At 36.6% G+C, this 17,763-nt stretch overlaps 1 protein-coding gene across 7 annotated transcripts in view; it reads right to left on the minus strand.

The window, feature by feature from the left end:
- The window catches only part of LOC150099696 (SHC-transforming protein 1-like), a 238,812-nt gene that overhangs the window by 71,540 nt on the left and 149,509 nt on the right, over positions 1-17,763 (minus strand). For all 7 annotated transcript variants that reach the window (XM_090404438.1, XM_090404442.1, XM_090404439.1 and 4 more), the window contains exons 4-5: positions 16,796-16,856; positions 3,526-3,645 (exon numbers count right to left, since the gene is read on the minus strand). In XM_090404438.1, the coding sequence (XP_090260564.1) occupies positions 3,526-3,645; positions 16,796-16,856 (181 nt within the window). The remainder of the gene's footprint in view (positions 1-3,525; positions 3,646-16,795; positions 16,857-17,763) is intronic.

Consider the following 17,763-nt stretch of genomic DNA (forward strand, 5'->3'; position numbering starts at 1 on the left):
AGCAAAAGTTCCTAGCAAATAAGTCAGCAGATACCCTAAAAGAATGCAGAAAAAAATGTAAACATGCTAAGCTATGCGTAAAAGTAGCTAAACAGAAGTCATGGGAAGACATTGGTAAGAGAATCGAAAATAAATATCAGGAAGGTGGTAAGAGTACTGTAAAGGAATCAGAGATGATAAAGGTGATATGAAAACTGAAGATAACGATATCTTCAGCGTCTTTAGTAATTACTTCGAAAGACTGTTAAGCAGTGACAGAACCATACTCGAAAAATTTTAATAGGAGTGCAAAGAGGAGTATATATCAATACCAGAGGTGGAAAAAGCCATCAAAAACTTGAAATGTGGAAACACAGCTGGAGTAGATGATATTTGACCAGAAATACTTAAGTATGGAGGTATAAAAGTTCTGCAGTGACTACACTGCATGATTCAGAGGTCCTGGGCAGAAGGTCAAATTCCCAATGATTGGAGTAGAGCTCTCATAACACCCACCTATAAAAAAGAGAATAAAACTGAATGTGAGAATTACAGAGAAATTTCTCTACTAAGTGTTCCAAATAAGATTTATGCAAGCATAGTTGAAAAGAAGTTGAGAAAGATTTTGGAAGAGAAACACAAAGAACAAGAAGCTGGTTCAGGCCAAATAGAGGTTGTCAAGACCATATTTTCACTTTAAGACAAATAGTTGAGAAATCATGGGAATATAACAAGGATCTTTACTTAAGTTTCGTAGATCTGGAAAAGGCATATGACAAGGTGCCCAGAAAAAAGCTTTTCAAAACATTTCAATTATATATATATATATATATATATATATATATATATAAAATAATTTTTATAAAATTTCATTATTAATCTTCTTTTCAAATCTTTATCCATCTTCACTCTCAAAAATTTCTGAACTTCATCAGAAACTGAGTCTTCGCTGTCTTTCAAAAGTGTGGCATTAGAATTACTAATGCCACACTTTTGAAAAAATTTTATAATAATTTAAGGTTTCACTTCATTCCATGAACTCTAACTATTTGCATGCCTGCAGAATTGTGGCCTTCTCCTACCTGTAGATGTTTCCTCAAAATTTGGAGATTGCATCCAATTGATCCATTTTCCCCTCATAAATCCTTGAAATGGTTTGTTTATTGATACATCTAAAGGTTGAACCATGGAGGTGAATCCTCCTGGGATTACAGCTACTTTTGTGTTCATTTTGTAAAGTAGTTCATTCTTAACAGCTTCAGTTTTATGGCATCTAAACTGATCCCATACTAAACAAAGCAGGTTTCTGACAAACTGAATATGAATGCAAACTCCTTTAGGAAGTTACATCCCATATTGTTTCATATGCTGAATAAGAAACTTTCATGCTGAATATAGAAACTATATAAAGTTCAGTGAATCCAAGCGTATGCAAATACCTGGATAGTGCAACATCTGACCCATTTGGTAGTGCTACACTGAGGCAACTCAAAGTAAGGGTGGAGCAAGCTCCGATCACTATTCTTGGTATTTACTCATAAAACCCAGCTCCTAGGAGCTGTATTACTGTTCTACATTATGAGAGAAGGTCACTACCCAGACACCTTCTTGGCTATTCTCATAGTAGGGGTATGCAAGTTCTGTTTGCTACAAACTTGGTATTACTAGGTCTACCTACTCACTGACGAGACCTCAATAAAGGTTGAAACTGGTCTGGGTAGTGACCTTCTCTCATAATGTAGAACAGTAATACAGCTCCTAGGAGCTGGGTTTCACATTATGGGTAAATACCAAGAATAGTGATCAGAGCTTGCTCCACCCTTACTATGAGTTGCCTCAGTGTAGCACTACCAAATGGGTCAGATGTCGCACTATCCAGGTATTTGCTTACGCTTGGACTTGCCGAACTTTATATAGTTTTTATATTCGGCATGAAACTCTGAGTTTCTTATTTGGCTATGAAACAATATGAGATGTAATATCCCTTAACTAAAATAAGTTCATGTCGTAAAATTAAAGCCTTTGGCTCTTCATATAATTAATAATCCTTTAGGAAGTTTTTCCTTGAGCATTTTTTTTTTTTTAAATTTTGAAAAGAAAAACAAGAGTGGCAATTTTGTTCCATCCACACAGCACGACAAAATAGTATAGTGGAGTTTTTCATGATCAGAAGTTTCAATTTCTTTTTTTTGTTTGGAATCAGTCTTCTTCGAAGGTACATCAAAAGTCAAAAGCATTTCATACATATTAGCTATCTGTGAAAGTTCAAGATTGTATTATTTTCTAGCATTTATGAATCTGTAAAACTCAATAATTTTCTTTTCAAATTCGTCTGGCATTTTTTTTGTGATATTTTTGTTTTTGAAGGCATGCATAAATTATTTCTCTCAATAAATCTAAAGCACCATGATGGTAACCCTGTAAAATTTATGATGTAAAACTGATAATATTTCTTTCTGTTACCAATAATTTTGCTCATTGAATAATTATTTTTGCAGATGCACAGCAATTCAATCTTCTTTGATTCATTATCCAAATTTTTAATTTATTTTCAATTTCTGGTCATTTTGCCAATTTTCTGTGGAGATTGTGTTTTTTAGAATTTGCTTCTATTAACTGCTGCTCTCGTTTTCTCTAAGTTCGTACCATTTTTTCTGTAGGCAGAGGCCCAAAGTGCTGCTCTGCTGCCCTATTGCCATTTTTTTTTTGCATACTCAATCATGCTATGCTTAAATGCACTCATTCAGTTATATCTTTGCTTTGTAGAATCCATTATAAAAAAAAAATGTAAATATAATAACGTATTGATTACTAGTTTAAATGCCTGACCGTTAAAGACAATGCAATTATTCAAACTGATCATGCATTACAGAAAAGCAATGACACACCATAACTGCGCATATATAAAAACACATCAGCATATAAGATGCACCGGTTTATAAGGTACATTCAGCTTACAGGATGCATCCTAATTTTCAGATAAATTTTAGGTACAAAAAAAGTGCATCTTATAAAGCGAAAAATACGGTATGTGTGTGTGTGTGTTTTTCCTGTATGTGTATTTATATATACATATAGAAAAGAAAATATATATGGGTCATATTGTGAAGCATGAACATTTTCAATAAGATGTATTAGATGGAAGAACTGAAGGGGAGGAAAAGGACAATGACATATATGGTTGAAAAACAAAGAGCTGGATGGCTGGGGCTGAATTATATAAAAATCAAGGGAAGAATGGCCCAGGACAAAAATATATGGAGATTTATAATAGCCAACTTCCTGGAAATGACAATGATAGAATAGATTAAAGCAAATAATTTCTTAAATAAGTTGCCACAGTTAATGCCATTCATAGACCAAGATCAGTAAGAGATAATCAGCAACAAACTATTGAAAATTTTGGGGATGGTGTAAGCATTTTTAGTTCTTTAGAGATGTATTAAGATTAGGAGTTCACATTATAAACAAAATAAATTTAACTAATGAATATATTCTAGTTATGATATGCAAACCGATTTTCACAGTTCATTTAACTGACTTCACCTCTCTTGATTCCATAACTGCAAGACTCAGGTATGAACTTGTTATAATAAGGTTGACATTAGAACCAGCATGATCCATATTAGGTCTCTCTGCAAGCATTCTGGAAAGCCTCTTTTCAATCTAGGGGGAAAATGTGATAACTGAAAGATAAGCATCAACTAGCTGAAATAGCCAAAAAACACATTTAATACAGAGTCAATAAAGCAAGAACATATGAAAGTATAGCAGCATTAAATTCCTTATTTTTCACTGCAAATGTAAGTGGACTTTTCTAGCCTAAACACTTCCCACAGAAGAAAGTGTTTAGGCTATTTTTCCCAGTTTTCCCCTGAAAACATCCCTACTTCTATCTGCCAAGCTCTGAATACCATATTCTCTCAATCTGTCCTCATATTCAATATTCAAGTGTCCTGAGTAAGTCTTAGTTATTCACCTCTGCACTCTCTTCAATGTTTCCCTATCAGCAATATATGTAGGTGATCAGATCTGTATGCATAAATTTAAATGAGACCTAATTAGCACCTTATCAAATTTAAATGAGACCTAATTAGCACCCTATCTACAAAGATGCCCAGATCGCTTGCTTCCTCCACCACCTGAAGCCATCAGTTCTTCTAATGTGGTAAACCTCATTCCATCTTCTCTGGTCAAAGTGTATAACTTTACACTCAGCAACATTGAAATGACATTCCCATTCTTCAGCCCAAAGCACCAACCTGTTCAAATCCTTTTGTAACAACATATCAGAATTTCCTGACATCACTCTTCCTAATTTAGCATCATCAGCAAACAACTGAATATCTCCTTTCATACCATGAACAATATCATTGATATATAAGTTAAACAGCAGTGGTTCCAAAACAGAACCCTGTGATGTCCACTCATCACCTTCCTTTTTTGGGATACTGTACTCCCACATACAACTTTCTGGCTCCTATTATTTAACCATCCTTGTAACCAAGCTACCAAATGACTATCCATTCCTATACTGCCGAATTTCAACAGTAGTTTATCATGTGGTGCTCAAATGCTTTAGCAAAATCCAAATAAATCACTGTATAACCATCCCACCAATATGCTAGTCACCCTATTATAAAATGCAACCAAGTTCCTAAAGCATGACCTTCCCCTAACAAACCCATGCTGCTCCCTTGAAAGCCTTCCATTCTCATCAATCCACGTTTGTATTCTATCTCTAACTTTGTATTCACCTCTCTAAAACCTTCACCCCTCCACTTGATATACACACTGGCCTACAGTTTGCCACTACTGATTTAGATTCATTCTTATGCAGTGGCACTATTTTTCCTTCTTTCCATTCTTCTAGGACTGTTCCTGTTGCCAGACTTCTGTTGAACAATCAAGTCAAGGGTACAGCCATTTCTTTTGAATATTCTTAATATTCCCTAAACTACTTAAAATTCTAAACATGTCCCATTCTTGTACTATCAGTTGTCTGTCCTTCCTACTACTATTCAACACTATTCTTAACCCCTAATGAAATACACTAACAAAATACATATTACACATTTCCACTATATCTTCAACAGATGTGACTTGTTCCATCTGCAACAACTAAAGTCAGCCTTCCTTCCATATTTACACTTTCTTCTACTAGCAACTTAACTATAGAATTTTTTTAGGACTTTGCTGCTTCAGCCAATCTCTTTTCATATGCTAATTTCTTTTTCCTTATTACACTTGCCACATTTCTAGCCTGCACCTTATACTCCTCATTCTGCTGATGAGTACACAGTTATCAATTCTCACATTCCAAAATTTAAAATTTTACACACAACAACATTCAGAACTAGTACTCACTCATCTACCAAATGCCTATTCAATATAGATATGATCCTCCCCACAGCTTTTAACCAAGCTTGCATCCGATACAAACAACTGCACTTAAACCTCGCCTACCATCATTCTCAAGTAAGTTAATAATTCCCTAAAACACACCCCTGTGACACATCACTAGCTGCTAATCTTCCAGGATACAGTTTCCTATATGCAACTTACACAACTATACACAGTCTCCTATCTAACTCATTCAATGATCCTAATCACAGCCTCATTCTCAAGCTCTATATGGCATCACATTTATAAGCACAAAATACCTTAAAATGCTCAAATATTATTATTATTATTATTATTACCACGGGCTACTCCAGGAGTCCTTAGACTCATCGAGGGAGGCCCTAAACATCATGTTCACGCAGCTGTTCAACATTCTCACAGTATTTATCATACCTTGCCTTGAACTTGCTCACTGTCATAGCACCCACAACAGACTCTGGCAGCTTATTCCACTCATTTACCACTCTAAAAGTAAAGAACCCAGCTCTAACACCCCTGCTAACCACGCTCTTGCCCAGCTTCCATGGGTGTCCCCTAGTTCTCCCACCACCAGTCCTGATCTCAAAAATATCATCTGAATTAATCCTATAGAATCCTTTTAGCAATTTGAATGTCTCAATCATGTCTCCCCTTTTCCGCCTATCAACTAGTTTCTGCAACCCACAAATCTTCAACTACATCCTCTGCAGCAGTCACCTGTCAACAACACTGTCTAGCAAATGGCAAAATTTTGAAACACACAATACACTTCTATATGAATACATAAGTTTTTGTTTAGTTCTGTTTAATAGTTCTGAAGAAAATTTTCATTATTGAGACCACAAGTTTAGACATATAAACAAGTTGAATAAAATAAACAAAACAGAAATCACAATATTAAGAGAATGGATCTGAGCCACCAGATTAGGGCTTTTAAAACCAGATCATGATATGTTCACTGTATACAGCACATAGCAAACTAGCAACGCTACTACTGGTAGACTTATTATCACCCCAAGACCTCATGGAGTCAAAGACTCATCTGGGAGGTCCTTTTATCACACTTTGAGTGTGTCTTACACACACTCAAACTCCTTGCAGACACCACACACTCTCAGGCAAGGCATTCCAATCATTCACAACTCTGCACGAAAAAAAACCTGCCTCTCACTCCCCTACTCACACCCTCTTTATACAGTTTCCAGGGATGACTTCTGGTTCTCCCCTGATCTCCCACTATTCTCTGTAGAACTTCTCCACCACTGATCCTATAACAACCCCTTACCAACTTGTAGGTCTCTATCATATCTCCCCCTCTTCCTCCTGTCCACTAGACTCTGCAAATTACCTCTTCTCAATCTTTCCTCACACTCGACATTCCAGAGGTCAGAAACTACCTTAGTCAGTCGCCTTTGGACCCTTTTCCAACATCTCTTCATCCTTCTGAAAACCAGGTGACCAAATCTGGGCACAATAGTCCATGTGGCCTAATCAAAGCCTTATACAACGGAACAAGAATCTCCCTACTTCTACACGTCAGTGTCCTCTGCATCATTCCCAGAAGCCTTTGTGCTGTCCTCACAATTTTGGCAATGTCTGCTAAATTTTACATCCTTATCCACTATCACCCCCAGATTTCTTATTTCCCCTATCTCCAATAATATATTCTCACCAAGCATAAATTCTGCATCTCATCTTTGTTTTCCAAATTTTAAAACCTTACATTTTGCAACATTGAACTCGCATCCCCATTTGCGTGCCCAATCACTCAATTTATTCAAGTCTTCTTGTAAGGCCACAACATCTTCACTACTCTTTATGGTTCGTCCCAACTTTGCATCATCTGCAAAACAACTGAATATCTCCATCCAAATCTTCGCCAATATAATTAATATACAAGTTAAACAGTAATGGCCCTAAAACAGACCCCTGAGGCACTCCACTAGTGACTTTCCTTTTCCTGGATATTGCACCCCAATACACAACTTGTTGATACCTATCAGATAGCCAATCTCCAATGCAATGCACTACTCTAATATCCAACCCCAACTGCTCTAGTTTGTCTGTCAACTTATGAGGTACTCTATCAAAAGCCTTTGCGAAATCTAAGTATATTACTATGTATCCTTCTCCTCTGTCCAAGGAAACAGTCACTTTATTGTAATAAGTAAGTAGATTACTAAAACATGACCTCCCTTTAGCAAATCCATGCTGTCCATCAAAGATAATACCATTGTTGTCAACCCAACTCTGGATCCTAGTTCTCACAAGCTTCTCCAACAACTTAACCACAACACCTGACACACAGAGATAGGCCTACAGTTTGATGCTTGAGTTCGATCACCTCCTTTATGAAGTGGCACAATCTTGCCCTCCTTCCACTCCTTAGGAACTTGACCAAGTGCAAGACTTGTATTAAATATATGTCAAGACAGGTGTCAACTCCCTGGGACATTCCTTCAGAATACACGGTGATATATTATCAAGTCCCACAGCCTAATTTACATCTAGTTTACTCAACTCCCCAAACACCTCTTGCTCACTTACAGTCGGTCTCTCCTCCACATCATCAACTGCTCTCAATCTCTCCATGAAGTCACATTCACAAGATTGAAAGATCTTTATGAACTGCTCATTAAGTATCTCCATCACACATTCTGCAACAGCTGTCTTTATACCATTTTATCCAATCAATGTCATCCTTCCATAATCATTCTTTCTTTTGCTTGCTACATATCGAAAGAACTTCCTAGGATTTTTTTTGGCTTCATTAGCTAACTGCTGTTCATACCTCTCTTTAGCTACTCTCACCAACCATGTCACTCTCCTTGCCTGGTCTTTGTAGACCTCATGAAATTGGTTATTTCCACTATGCTGCCTCCACAATGCCCTTTTTCTCTGTATCGCATGCTTAATCTATTTATTCATCCATCTCACACCTACCTTATTTAACCTTCTCACCCTTGGAATATATTTAGACATTGCATCTACTAGATAGTTTTTGAAAATCTGCCAAGCTGCACTGATCTCTTTTCCAGCTAACTCCTCATTCCATGCTACACCTGCAAGCTGTCTCCTGAGCTCTTCATAATCACCCCCTTTGTAGTTCCACATATACCCTTTTCTCACAGGGGGTCCTCGGACTGCTGGCAACCACCCAGGTAATCACCACATGGTCACTCTCACCAATTGGTGGATGATTTGACACCTCATTTATAATTACATCCTCTGATGAGATGACCAAATCCGAGACCCTTAATCCTCGTGTTCCCTCTATTACATACTGACTGAGGTAGTTATCCCTCAAAAACTCATTTTCTTTACTTACAGTTGCTATTTCATCATTCCAGTCTATATTGCCATAATTAAAATCACCCATAATGATCACCCTTTTCTTATTTGCTTGGCTAATTTGACTATACATTTCACTATCACCACCATCCACATTACCTGATCTATAACAACATCCCACCAAGTATTTGATTCCATTCACCTCTATCTCATATCAATACTGCCGCAAAACCACTGGTACTATTTCCGTCTTGCATATCTACTTTGTATGGACATAACTCTTTCTCTATCATCAATAGCACTCCCCCTCCCTTTTTACCCCTTCTATCCTCACAAAACACATCATACCCTTCCATCTCTATTCCTGTCCAGATGTTGTCCTCTTCCAACCATGTCTCACTTATTCCAACTATCTTTGGGTGAACAGGTGCAATTAGTGCAACCATTTCATCTGCCTTGTTTCTTATACTTCTAACATTTGTATACAAACACAACAGCTAATTTCTGGATCTACAGCTAGTTCCACTGATACCACTCACTCAATGTGATCTCTCCATGCTTGACTGGGGCCATTTCCCTTTCTGCTTCTTCATTTTAGAACCCTTTTCAATTCCAACTGTTTCCTCTTGATCCCTGGTCATCCCATTCCTTTCCTGCTCTCACCTCCTCTTAGAGCATCCACCTTTCTCATGCTGCATACCCCTGTCCACCCTGAGCCTCCCCGTTTCCCTGCTCCTCTTGCACACCCATTCTCTCATTTTCTATACTCGTACCACTCACTTCCCCATTCATATCCACCTCTTCAATATCTCCTGATCTTCCACATCACTCCCCTCTCTATCTGATTCATTCTCTCTATTCACTTCTCTACCTTCCAGCAGCAGTCTCTCCAAGCGACTCACACCATAACCACTCAAATGCAGTCCATCGCTCCCATACAGCTCACTTCGTCCCTCAAACTCATTCCACACATTAACAAGCTGTACTCCCATCTCCTCACACATTTCAGCCAGCATATCATTCATAATCCTTGCTCTCCACCTCATTTCACCACAGTCATAACTAGGCAACACACTGTCACACTATTCTCTTTTATCCATTCTGACACGCTTTGTAATCTCTCAAATCATTTGTACCAATTAATACTATTAACTCTTTTGCCCGCTCCCGCCTCATATCCAATGGGATATTATTATTATTATTATATGGGCACCTCCATGGAGTCCAAAGACTCATTGTAGGAAACCCAATCTATCCACACAATCTATCATACCTCTCCTTGAACCTGTTAACAGACAAAGCACTCACAACTGACTCTGGCAACCCATTCCACTCATTCACCATTTTCCAAGCAAAAAATCTAGTCCTCACACCCCTACTGACCACACCTTTATTCAACTTCCAGGGATGACTCCTTGTTCTGCTCCCTCTAGACAAGTGCTGAAACATTTTCCCAGCATCTATCCTATAAAACCCTTTAAGCAACTTAAATGTTTCTATCATATCCCCCTCTTTTTCTCCTATCAACCAACTCCTGCAATCCACATTCCTTCAATCTATCCTCATAGGGAACATTCCAAAGGCCACTCACCATCTTGGTCACTCGCCTCTGAATCCTCTCCACCACTTCCACTTCTCCCAAGAAACTGATGGAACCAGATTTGAGCACAGTAATCCTGATGTGGGCATATCAAGGCCTTATAAAGAGGAATAACAATTTCCTTATCTCTACTTGTTAATGTGTTCTTCACTAGCCAAGTAATTTATGTGCTACCTTGGCAACATATCCTCAAAACTAACTGTTTACCACCACCCCTAAATCTCTAGCTTCATCTATTTCCTGGGATAGAGTGCCATCAATGAGATACATGGCTTGTAATCTATTTATCCCAAAATGAACTTTGCATTTCTCGACATTAAACTAACACCCATTAACTTTTGCCTATACTGAGAGTCTATTTAAATCGTCCTGCAAGCTCCACATCACCTTGATTAACTATTACTCTACCTAATTTCGCACCATAAGCAAACAACTGAATATATCCTTTCAGGTTAGGCATTATACCTGGGAAAATTCCTTTCAGGTTATTTCCTATATCATTTATGTACAAATTAAACAGCAATGGTCTCAGCACTGTGGCACACCACTAGTCACCTGTTTTCACCTCGATTCTACCCTTCCATATACCATTTTTTGATATCTGTCCAGCAGCCACCCTCTTATCCATCCTCACTTGTTCTAATTTGCATAACAGTGTTCCATGTGGCACTCTGTCAAATGCCTTTGTAAAATCCAGAAAAATCATCCTGTAGCCATTTCCTATATCTAACTCAGCTGTTACTCTATTATAAAAAGTTAGTAAATTATGAATCATGTTGACCCTCATACAGGATCTTTTTTTTTTTATCTAACCATTCTTGAATTATCTTTTCATAAATTTTTCTAGTACTTTTACCACCACACCTGAGATACTGATTGGTTTATAATTTGCTACTGTAGTCTTAGAACCTCCCATATACAAAGGAGTAATTTTGCCCTCTTTCCACTCCCTTTGAACTCTACCAGAGCTGAGACTTAAATTAAACAGCTTAGTCAAAAGAATTGCCAGTTTTTTCCTTGCACATTATCGAAAAAACCTTAGGTGATATCTCATCTAATACCACAGTTGTATTTATATTGAGATTCTGCAATATCTTAAGAACCTCCAATTTATCCAACTCGATTCCCACATTAGTGTCTGTCACCTAGGCTAAAACAGTAACCTCATTAGGAAGATATATGCTTACAAAGTGGTTACTCAGTAACTTAACTATTTCATTGCCTTCTGTCTCCTCATGACCATTATCACTCATTAAGGTTAATCAGCCATAGTCATTCTTCCTCTTACTTGCTACATAATGAAAGAACTCTTTGGGATTTCCTTGGCCTGCTCAGCTAAATTCTTCTCATAATCTGATTTTGCCTTTGCCATGCTGGTCACCTTTCTTGTCTGAGCCTTGTACTATTCATTAGTTTGCTGGTTACTTTTCTCTTTATATATCCTCCACAGCATTTTCTTCTTCTACAGCTCGTGCTTAATGGTATTACTCATCCATCTAACCTGATTAACCCTCCTTACCCTAGGTATATAATTTAATATTGCTTCCTCTAGATGACCCTTAACTATATCCCATGCACTACTAACATCCTTACCCTGCAATGTTTTATGCCGTTTTACTGATTTAAGCTTCTTCCTTAGCATGTCATAATCACCTGCCTTGTAGTTCCACAAATACCCTTTCTTGATAGAATATTCCTCATGTTTTACAATTTCCCAAGTCAAGACAGCATGGTCACTTTCACCAATTGGAGGCAATGTCATCACCTTGATTATGGATAGCTGTTCTGATCCTATGATCCAATACTGACCAATTCTGATCCTAGGTCCAATACTCTCCCACCTCCTACTCCTCTCCATTACATGCTGTCTTAAGTAATTATCTCTCAGCAGGTGTATAAATTCTATTCTATAAGATCACCATGTGATCTTTCTTCCTTCCAGTCTATATCTCCATAGTTGAAGTCCCCCACAATAATCACTCAACCTGTACTCATTGCACTAATTTGGCAATGCATGTCTTCCAGATCATCTGTGGAATTCCCTGGCCTATAGCAACAACCAACTGTATATTTTTGTCTCACTGGTCTTAATTTCACACTAGATTGCTTCAAATGAACAGCCACCCTACTGCCTGTCTTCTATTCTTTTTGGCTGCAATTTGCTAATCTTGCCTGAAAATACTAATCCCTTCACATTCAATCCCTGTTACTACATCATCTGCTGTTAGCCAAGTCTCACTAATGCCTATAACTTTTGCAATGCAAAAATCCTCCCTCTTGTTCCCGATACTTCTGACATAATATAGAAACAGCAGCATCGCTTTATTCCCTCACCCACCTTTACTTTCTGAATTGATTACCCTATTCAACATTTTTGCTTGAGAGACTAGATTCCTCACTTGGTCATTCTCACACTCACTTGCTTCATGGGTGCCTTCACACAAACTCACTTGTATCCACCCTAATTGCTTGACTTTCCCTGAATTTGCATGTCAGCATACTCGGTGAACAAAGCTCTTTCCAGAGCCTAATACCAAAACCATTCAGATGCCATCCATCTGCATTGCACAAATCCTTCTTTCTGTCAAGCAGAGAACACAGATCCACAAATTCTACATCATTCCTTTTGCACAATCTACATATACTCTTATTGGCTATCAATGCCCTCCTTTTCTGTTCACCTCTATCATAGTGTGGTAGGAGACTTACAATCTTCACCTTCTCGCTCTTCAGTTTTGCCTCTAACTACTCCTTTACATCCTCCCTCATAGAATACTTCTCGCCTCTTAAATCATTGATACCAACCAAGACAATCATTTCCTTCGACTTACCCTTTTGCATCCAGATGGCATGGTAATATCGTTATAGGCAGACTTAATCCAACAAAGTTTCATTTGTTTCCATTAAAAAGAAATATAATTTAATTTAAAAAGTTTAACTGGCTTCAACAAGAAACAGAAACATCTAGACCAGGGGTGGAGAACCCTTGGCACGAATGCCGCCAACGACTTTTTACCAGCACGTAACCCAGGCTCACCTTAAAAAATAATGAAATAAAAAATACATATCCAACATCTTCACTGAGTTGTATATTTTAACTTAATAAAATACAATTTTATTAAGTAGAGAGATACCAAATAAAATGCAATAAAGAAACAAACACTATCAACTGTTTTAGTAACAATAAGTAATAAGAAAATGAAACAGACATCCTATTTCCAAGTCATTTATCTCCACGATATACTGACAGACAAGTTTTGCCCTGTTCAGTTATTGCATCATTCGCCTTGGCAGCCAGACTCCTTTACCATCATTTTATTATTTTTTTTTTTTTTTGTGTTTCGTAAAGAATTTATCCATTTCTAAAGTGTGGATTTAGATTTAATTAAATCATAAGTCATTAAAATATGAATTGGAAGTATTTATTGTCAATTACTGTGTTTAATTTATTAGATATATAGTCACTATTAAACACTTAGACAATAATCACTCTTACAATTTTCTTTAATTTTACCGCTCTAGTGTGATTTTTGATTATTTGAAAAGGTTCTCCAAATACTTAAAAAACACCAAATAATATGTTCTCCAAAATTTCAATTGGCACATGAAAAAATTTTTGTATCAAAGATTTGGTGATTTTCGCATGCACACTTTAAAAGGTTGCCCACTCCTGATCTAGACTATGAAAAAATCATAATTAATCTTTCTTGCAAAGTCATATTATTATTATGTGACACCTCCAGGGTGTCCAAAGACTCATCGAGGGATAGTGTGCCAACAACATTGAATGATTGATCCCTTCCAACTACTAACTGCACTCAAACTTGCTTAACTTTTTGCGTGAGCCATTAGTAGCAGAGGCTCTACAAATCGGCCACCCTTATCTGGCACCAAAAAAGAAAGAACTCTTAGCAAGAGTTGTTAATTTTGCTTTATTCCCAGAAAACATTCCAAAAGTGAACATTATAGCACACATCGAAAAGAGAATATAGCCTCACCCAGGAGAATCTGCAGACCTCATCCACATTCGGACTTCAGCTTTATTATTCATAACTAATTACCACCTAGAAACATCCCAAAATTAGAGTTGACGAGATAAAAACATAATAATAGTTAAAGCAAACAAAGGAAATGCAACAGAGGTTATGAACACAGATGAATACAAAAGAAAAACGAACACCCTAGTAGAAGATTCCAACACCTATGTTGCTTTGGAGTGAGATTTCACATAGCATATTCATAATAAAACTAATAACTTAATCAAAAAGTTACTCAACTAGCCAGAAGTATTTAAAATATCTAAACATTTTGGTGAAGTATCTATCAAATCTGGTAGCCCCACACATAGGGAAAACAGAATCCTTTTCTTGTTACACAGTCAGACTATTCAAACACTGTATGGAAAACACTTTCTTCATATTTCAGGATAAATACTGAGAACAAAAAGGACTTGCAATGATTCTCCTTATCACCAGCCCTAATCAACCTCTTTATGGAAAATTTTGAAATGAATGCTATTGAAAATTTTGCTATTAGCAAAACAAATGTTCTCTGCCAGGTTGGCAGGAAAACGACCCAGAGGAAGACCAAGATATAGGTGGATTGATATGGTACAAAGTGCCTTAGACGATAGAAATATAAGATCTGATAATGTTGGAGTCTTGACAAGTAACAGACTGATTTGGAGGAAAATTGTAGATAGGAAGTTAGTAATGATATAATTTTTTCATGTAGTACTATCATATCCTGTACACCCCTTGTGGGTACATGGCAGGAATTTGATGATGATGCTATTGAAAACTATCACAAGCAACCAAAACTTGGTCATGTTACATTGATGATATTTTCATTATTTCTTCAGGAACAACAGATGACTTAATTTAAAGATTATCTGAACAGCTGTGAACTGTTTTATGAACTGGAAGATCACAAAAAATTATCCTTCCTTGATAGCCCACTCGAAATGTACAAAGAGGAGCTGCCGTAGCTCAGTCAGTATAGACTAAGCCCTATGGCCAGAAAAACCTGGGTTCGATTCCCAGCTGCGATGTGAAGAACCTTTATCTGGTCTCTTTCAACAAAAGGCGAGCTAGCCAGTCTCATATGAAGGTAGGGGATTTTTTCAAGTGGAAACTCAGGTTTTTTGTCCCACAGAACAGACAAACTAGTCCCATGAACGTATGTATTTACAGACATAGGATACTCCAGGAATAAGGATTGAGATTGACCAACCTATTCTGTGGGATTTCTGGTTTCAAATTGCAACAGGCCACTAGGCCTAAAACGTAAAGGAAGAAGAAGAAAAAAAGATGCACCTTTCAGTACACAGAAAACCTACCACAACTAGAAGATTTTTACATACCACTTCACAACATTACCCATTACAAAAGATAGGCATGATTAAAAACATTATGATAGAGCATACAATGTTTCTAGTACGTCAAACAAAAGGAATGAAGAACTGTGCTACCTGAGGCATCTTCAATGGATATGAACCCAAGACTACTAACAAAATTCTTAATACAATCTGACAGCTCCTTTACATAAACCAAATTTTAAGAATGCAATCACACTACCTTACATCAAGAATGCTACAGACAAAGCTGCAACATTGTTCCATGATTACAACATTAAAGTAACTTTTTTTGCCATTGTATAAAATGTCATCTTACCTTCACCCATGAAAAAAATCAGGCATTTATGAGATTCCTTGCTCTTATGGCATTTGCTATGTAGGCCAGATGAGAAGTTATGGGGAGATTTGACTTGCATATTTGAATATGTAAAACACATAAAAAAAAAAGAAGAAAACAACATAAATGTTTGTTGTATAGGATACCAGGTTTGGTATCCTATACAACAAACACAGTTTGACAATAAACAAAAATGCCATACATTGATCATAATTATATCACAAGAAAGTTCAAGGATGCCTCTGAAATGCTTTGGATCCCCTCACCATGTAACAAATATCAAGGCTTAATCCTACAGCAAGTTTGGTCTGCTTTCATTAATAACCCAACTGCCTTGGACCTAGGATATGACACACACCATGCTACAGAACGTGACAGCGCAACTAGCATTTTTCCGATGTATATAAAGTAATTAATGTTTTTATTCTGGTTACTTGTTTGTATGCAGCAATTGAAGTTCTGATAATGGTTTGTAGTGTTTTTTTGTGTATAATTTTTGTTGGTACCACTGACAATGAAAGTCCTGACTTACAAAACTTGTAGGGTTATATTATTTATTTTTATTAAACTAATGTCTAAAAACACATTCTCAATACCAAAAAATTTCTACATACAATACACTTATTCCCAACCAAATATTGCCACACAGTTCACACAAAATAATATTTTTTTTTATTTTATCAGTGCCTTTCTTTCCTTGTAATCAACAGGAAAACTTCAAGAATAAGCTTCAAATTTGAGGAAGCAAAGAGGAAATTTGTAAAGAGAACCACAGCAAAAGCATGCACAATACTAATAAGAAATATCATAATACTATATCATAAAAACTTAAGAATACAATAAACCATACCTTTCTCTTTTTATCTACTGTTTTCAGCCCAGCTGCTTCACAAACTCTGTTGATACATTCTCTAAGATAAAAAATTTAGAAATATTTAGCAACTGTGGTAAGTGAACCTACTGAAGCATGTAGTTGCACATGCATAAATACAAAGTAGAGTTATAATTTAAGTTTAGATTAGTTTTAAAGCTTACAATTTATGAAACTACACAAATATTTATGATAACATTGATATTAAAAAGCAATATTTGTAATGTTAGATATGAATACAATTTCCTCAGTTTATTAACTTAACATAATTGGATAGTGGCTACACAGGTTTGTAATCAAGGATATACAATATTGTTAGAATGAAAACTAAATGGTTAATTCATAAGGAGGTTTATATTTAATAATAAATAAGTTATATTTATTTGATGGAGAAAAGGCTACAAGAATATTAATTATTCTCACAATCCATCAAAAATACAGAAAGTCCAGTCCAGCTCAACGTGGAGTCAACATGGATTTCAGATCTGTCTTTTATATTGATGTCATTTGAAATTTGAGCATTTATTAAGAGTACCAAGTACTACTAACTTGTCATATCTTGAACCAGAATGATTTTCCTTATCAAAAGTTGTGGGAAAGTTCGACCCTTATTGTTAACAATTTTTTATTGTATACTGTTATCAACCTTATATGGGGGTAATGTTATCTGTGAGAGCCAACATGGATTTGTGAAAGGGCGTTCTTGTTTTAGCAATATGCTAGCTTTTATGATAAAGTTATAAGAGCATTAGATGAAGGAAATGCATATACTGCCATTTTCTTAGACTTAGTGAAGGCATTTGACAGGGTGCCACATAATAAGCTATTTAAGTTGCAGCACATGGGTCTGGATGTCAGATTGGTCAACTGGATTCAGGATTGGCTGTCGGATACGTATCAGAGAGTTGTGTATGGTGAGGCATACACAACTCTCTGATATGTATTCA

Source organism: Typopeltis vanoorti, chromosome 14 (assembly GCF_054136105.1).
Source record: "Typopeltis vanoorti isolate ZY-2024b chromosome 14, IOZ_Tvanoo_1.0, whole genome shotgun sequence".
Lineage (NCBI taxonomy): Eukaryota > Metazoa > Arthropoda > Arachnida > Uropygi > Thelyphonidae > Typopeltis > Typopeltis vanoorti.